This window comes from Suncus etruscus, chromosome 7 (genome assembly GCF_024139225.1).
Source record: "Suncus etruscus isolate mSunEtr1 chromosome 7, mSunEtr1.pri.cur, whole genome shotgun sequence".
NCBI classification, from domain to species: Eukaryota; Metazoa; Chordata; class Mammalia; order Eulipotyphla; family Soricidae; genus Suncus; species Suncus etruscus.
Window position 1 is genome coordinate 2,637,489 of NC_064854.1, and position 6,232 is coordinate 2,643,720.

Consider the following 6,232-nt stretch of genomic DNA (forward strand, 5'->3'; position numbering starts at 1 on the left):
TACACCATATTATGTGTCATTTCATGTTTAAATTTGATCAATAATAATTTTGGTTAGATTTATAAAACATAGAAGATCTTAAATTTTCTAAAAATGGTGATCATATTTTTTCAAGTAGATGCCTAATGGTTTCAGCATCATTTGGTGGCATGACTCTCAATTTTTCTGGAAGTTTTATTGCCATAGAAGCGTGTATGTTATTTTGTTTGGAAAAGTACAATATTTACATTTTAGTTAATTTCAGTTATCATTTTCATTCTTCTGATTGTTAGTTATTAATTAGCATATTAGTTACTCAATATAGCACTATTTTTATTAATCTAATTCTAGAGTGATTATTTGTACATGTTTCTCCATCTTTCATAGATAATATTTATAGACGTTTGTGAAATGCATTGAGATTTGCTTCATGAAAACCAGAAATTGTTAATATTTATAAATACCGGGTGATTGCTTAAAAAGACATATACTTAGGAAATATTGATAGAGTAATAAAATGTAATAATTGATAGAGTAATAAAAATAATAAAATTATTTTTAAGGAATTAATTTAATTTCAAATTGATGTATAGTATACTATTAAGTGAATTTTGACATGAAAAATGCATTGAAAAGATGTTTGTTGGTTGGGGCTTGAGTGATGATACAGTGAATAGAGTATTTGCCTTGCACATGGCCAACCTGGGTTTGATCCCCAGCACCTTATATGATCCCCTGATACTTCCAGGGTTGATTTATGAATATAGAGCCAGAAGTCACTCCTGAACACCTCTAGGTTTGGCCCCAAAACAAAATAAACAAATAAAATTATATCTTTAGGGTCAGAGAGATAATACAATGAATAAGACCCTTTCATTGCATAAGGTCAAAGAGAGTTCTAAGCCTGAAACCATCTGTAGTTCCCCAATCACGAGTTGGAGTATTCCCTGATCACAGAGCTAAAATAAAGCCATCTCAAGATGTGGCCCAGACCCCCCATACAATGTATATATGTATATTTATATATGTGTATATTTATATATGTATATATACAATATGACATATATATTGTTGAAAACTAATTGAGAAACTGATTTTTTTTTTATCCTGCACTCAGGTTTATTTGTATAAACAGCACAGAAACACCCGTGCAACCAACAGCTCAGAGGTTGCACCAGTCCTTCGATGTGCGCACTGGCTGATGGAAGCCTCCTATGGAGCCTTGGGTGGGGCCTGGGCACCTTTGGGAGCTGGTGCTGGAGCTGCAGCTGCCTGGGTCTTGGGCTGGGCCTTGGCTTTTGCCTTAAGCTGAGCCTTCTTGGCTTTTGCCTTGAACTGAGATTTGGATTTCACCTTGGTTGGATCCTTGGCTTCAACCTTGGTCTTGGGCCGGCAGAGCCTGAGACCTTTGGCAATGCGGGCTCGAGCCTTCTTCCCAAGCCTGGGGTGAGCGATGTACGCAAGCCGGCTGAGCTTGCGGCTGTCCTTCTTGGCGACGACGGGCCTGGCCTGCTTGGGCTTCACAAGGGCCTTGATGGCCTCAGCTCGGGCACTCAAGGCCTTTGCATTGTTGGCCTGCATCTTCTTCAGGCCCTTCTTGTTGTGCTTCTTGGCAAAGCGCATGTTCCTTAGGAATTTGGGGTCCACCCCTTTAAGAGACTCGTATCTCTGTGATCGGGGTTTCTTAATCCCATTTCTGTGCCATTTTCGAGACTGGTTGTGCGTGGTGTGGTTCTTGGACTTGGCCATGACTGCACCAGGGCCGTGGAGAAACTGATTTTATAAAATAATTTTATTGTGATCAAAGTGAATTACAAGTCTTTCACAGTGATATTCAAGGTACATAGTGACAATAAATTCAGGCCATTCCCACTACCAGGGTTGTCCTTCCTCCACTCCTGTTCCCAGCATACATCCCATACCTACCCCATTTGCCCCATGGACTGCTAGTATAGCAGGTATAGAAACAAACTCTTATCTATAGGGATGAAAGCCCTTACATTTTATAAAGCAGGGCACCTCCCACCCTGAACATGTGTCAAGAGGACCCATCTCCATATGATCAGACAGTGACTGTCCAAACCCAAATCCCAGAATCCAAACAAAAATCCCACACAGCTCCCTGCAACAGCGCCAGGAATCAAAACTTCCCTGGGAAATCCCTCTGTTTGCTCTGGCACCAACTGGATACAAAGACCTGACAATGAGGAAACAGTAAAAACTTGATACAAGAAAGGTTGGCCTATCTTAACACCTGAGGGGAATTGAAATCAGAGGACAGATCATCCTTTGACCTGTGGAAAAACCAAGATAACTAATTACTAAAGACTGATTACAACAAACTTGACTGAGCAGATCTAGAATCATAACAAAAGAGTCTATACTAGACGTTGTCCTATGACATGTGCAAATACCAAGATCTCTAGCTACTGCGGACTCAGTTTGTCATCCACAACTGAGCAGAAAGTTTCCTGGCACCATAAAAAGACCTTGGGGTTCAAGAATGAGCATATATTGAGCCCATCGTTGCTCCCATGACAGTATTTTTCAAGGGTGGAGAATCTCTGTACCTTCCAGGGGTCTTCAAACTATGGCCCGCGGGCCACATATTGTATTTGTTCCCGTTTTGTTTCTTCACTTCAAAATAAGATATATGCACTGTGCATAGGAATTTGTTCATAGTTTTTATTTTCACTATAGTCCGCTCCTTCAACGGTCTGAGGGACAGTGAATTGGACCCCTGTTTAAAAAGTTTGTGATACCCAGAAATGGGAGAGTGTGTTTTAAACGATGAGCAAGTATAGTTAATTATCCTCTTCACCAAAACTCACTTGCAGATGGATTCAACAGTAGTGCTAGACCATGAACTCTGTCTATGATTAGCTTATTTTTTCTTCTTCAGATAATAATTTGATAGGCTAGTTAGCTTATGTTTTCCTTCATGTCCCCAAACTTGTGCTAACTATATTAAAGAAAATAAAATTTAATTAATTTTATTGATGATTGTCAATACTGAAGATTTATGTCTGGCTTTCTCTCTGATTTGAAGAGCCCTCTCAAGCTCTTTTTAAGTTCAATTACCTGAATCACAATATAAATCATTTATTTCCATCCATGCTACAAATATGATTTATAATTATTTACATCACTGGGAAGACAAATAGTATTTTCACTTGAATAACACAAATTTATTATTGCAAACATCTGCAAAGAATAAGTCACTGTTTTTCTCTGCATGTGTTTCTGTGTTCGTGTAAGGAGTGGCCTCTAGCAAAATTCCAGGAATCAGGGACCCTCCCAGGAATTCCCTGATAATTAGGTTGATATTTCCATATAAGATACTAAGGACACGGTGCTATTGTGGTTCTGTAATACCAGTATTCTCTTAGTTATTTCACAAATACTAAGAAACCTTCAGGACTATAACTGGACAGGCTCAGGAGACGTTTTGCATGAATCAAACTAGAAGTTTTTGCATCCAAGACATTCACTTTATCCTCTGTACTATCTTCCTGATTGGTGATTATTCTGTTATTAAGATAAAACAGCTGAACAGCAAGTTTTATTGTTCAAATTCACAGTGCTTAATTAATGGTTGAAAATGGTTTACCAAAGAAATGCAAGAAGTGATAAAGCATTTAACATTTTAAAAAATCGACACGATATAAATTATAATTTCTTTAAGCACCATGGTTACAAATATGTTTACAATTGGGTCCTAGCCATAAAATGCACACCCCTCTTCACCAGTGCAACTTTCTCATCATCATTGTCTCCCATTTCCTGCCTCCCCCACCCCTGCCTTTCCTTGAAACAGGCATTATATTTCTTTTTTTTTGTTTTATATTTGTCTGAATTTTTTCTCTTTAAAGTAATTAACAAGCTATAGATTTTATATAACTAAGGAGCATATATTGGTTAAAAATCATAATACAGAACTTGTTGAGTGTTTTCAAAGAGTGGTATTATTGCACTATGAAATAAGGCAGAAAGGCTGTGCATTACACTTGTGCTATCTACAGTCTTGTTTATAGAAAAAATACATTCCCCTGGTTTAACAGTTAGCATTGACAGGTGACAGTGAGTTTGATTATACTATATTTTGATTATACTATTGATTATAATATATTTGATTATACTATATTCATAGTATAATCCCATGATGATGGGGAAAAGTGTATCTTCTCTGATAAATTAAGACACAAATATTTTGGGAATAAGGCCAAATGAGCCTCATTGAGAAATTATAGGTACAGAATCTCTCTCTCTATATAGATAGGTAATGTTTTCTCAGTGTAAGCAGAGGGATAATACCCTCTTGCCAAATGATCAGTAACCGAGCAGAAAAACAAGAGTCTCCTTGACTTTGGGTTCACTGGACACATCTAAACTTTAAATATATTCAGTGTGTGAGAAGAAGATAGTCATTATACTTTGTCAAAGATGAAACCTTTTCTATTGGTTAAGTTTATGATTTGTCAACATGCAAGTCTTATTTAATTGGTCACAGATCAGGGATTCTTGATGATTTCTTTTCACTTACACAAACACTAATCTCCAGTGAGATGTTTGTTGCTTTATTTGGTACATGAGTTACCTAATTTTCAAACCAAAGTCATTATTAGACTTATTATTAGCCATAATTTTTAGAGGGCTACACCTGATGATGCTTAGGGGTTACTCCTGGCTATGTACTCAGAAATCACTCCTGGCTTGGGGGACCATATGGGACACTGGGGGATCAAACCACAGTCCGTCCTGGGTCAGTAGCATGCAAGGCAAATACCCTATGCTGCGTCATCACTCTGGCCCCAAGACATCATTTTTATATTGAAAATAACTTAAAAGAAATCCTGTAAACCACAGTTCAGGCCAAAAAACACCTGAGATTCTCCTACATCAGAACCATGAAAAACATCTATTAAAAATAAAGCAATAAAAGATAAATAATAGAAAAATATATTTAATAAACCCACTAAAGAAAAATTTGGCAAAAAAATTTTTGGAAATCTCAAAATTTGGACATCTGTCTTTATGGTCATATTATATATTTTGAAACCAACTGTACCTAAAATCTCACAGTAGAATTTAACTCAAATAAAAAATAAATTTATTCATTTTATATTTTTGTACATATTATACTTATATACATGTAAAATGATTTATACAAGTGCTATTTTCATTCAACAATTTTTTCATGAGTTTAGGATATTATCTGACAATTATTTTGTTCAAAATAAGCTTTATACTAATAGAAAATCTTTCAAATTTTGTGAATTACAAAATGTTTCTACTGATTTATAGAAGAAATATGTTTCTGGAATGTTTCCCCACAGGTGGTGTGAGAAAGATGACAATAAACAGATGTTATTAAATTACAGCTCCTGGATCTCAAGACATCACTAAGGTGCATTCAAATGAAATTGTCTCACAATGCATGAATGGACCACTATTGTTGTACATGATGGCAGTCAATATTCTACTTTCAGATAATTATTTTCTCATAGTTATTTAATTAGTTTGCAATTTATTTTTTACTTCTGTGAGCTGAAAAGTAAATTAATTTGTGTGCGTGTGTGTGTGTGTGTTTTATTTTTGTCTTTTGGGCCACACCAAGTTAGGCTCAAGGGTTATCCTGGCTATGGGCTTAGAAATTGCTCCTGGCTTGGGGGACCATATGGGACGCCAAGGGATCGAACCATGGTCCGTCCTATATTAGCACGTGCAAGGCAAACACCTTACAGCCTGAGCCCCAGTAAATTTATTTTCAATACAGAAATCATTTTTCATAATATTACTTGTTATATGTTAAATATCAATATTTGAGACAGTGTCCCCTTACTATTAGTAGTTTCTCTTCTTAAATCTTATAAAGTCTTATTTATAATAGTTACATTAAATGGTATTTGGTGCAGGAAATATGATTTAATTTGGTGGATTGTTGTCCATTTAGGAGGTTTTTTTCTGCCATTGTACTGACAATATTCATATACTGTATTGGCAATATATTGACAATATTTATATTCAGGATGCAAACTTTTTTTTTTTTGGTTTTTGGGCCACACCCGTTTGACGCTCAGGGGTTACTCCTGGCTATGTGCTCAGAAATCGCCCCTGGCTTGGGGGGACCACATGGGACGCCGGGGGATCGAACCGCAGTCCTTCCTTGGCTAGCGCTTGCAAGGCAGACACCTTACCTCCAGCGCCACCTACCCGGCCCCCAGGATGCAAACTTTTATAGTATACAGGTGAT

General features: G+C 36.8%; 1 protein-coding gene across 1 annotated transcript; it reads right to left on the minus strand.

Annotated features, from left to right (window-relative positions):
- Positions 1 to 1,073: 1,073 nt before the first annotated feature.
- LOC126013970 (60S ribosomal protein L29-like) lies at positions 1,074 to 1,743 on the minus strand. Its single transcript, XM_049777239.1, has one exon. The coding sequence runs from the start codon at positions 1,726 to 1,728 to the stop codon at positions 1,192 to 1,194; it is 537 nt and encodes a 178-aa protein (XP_049633196.1). The 5' UTR covers positions 1,729 to 1,743; the 3' UTR covers positions 1,074 to 1,191.
- Positions 1,744 to 6,232: the final 4,489 nt, after the last annotated feature.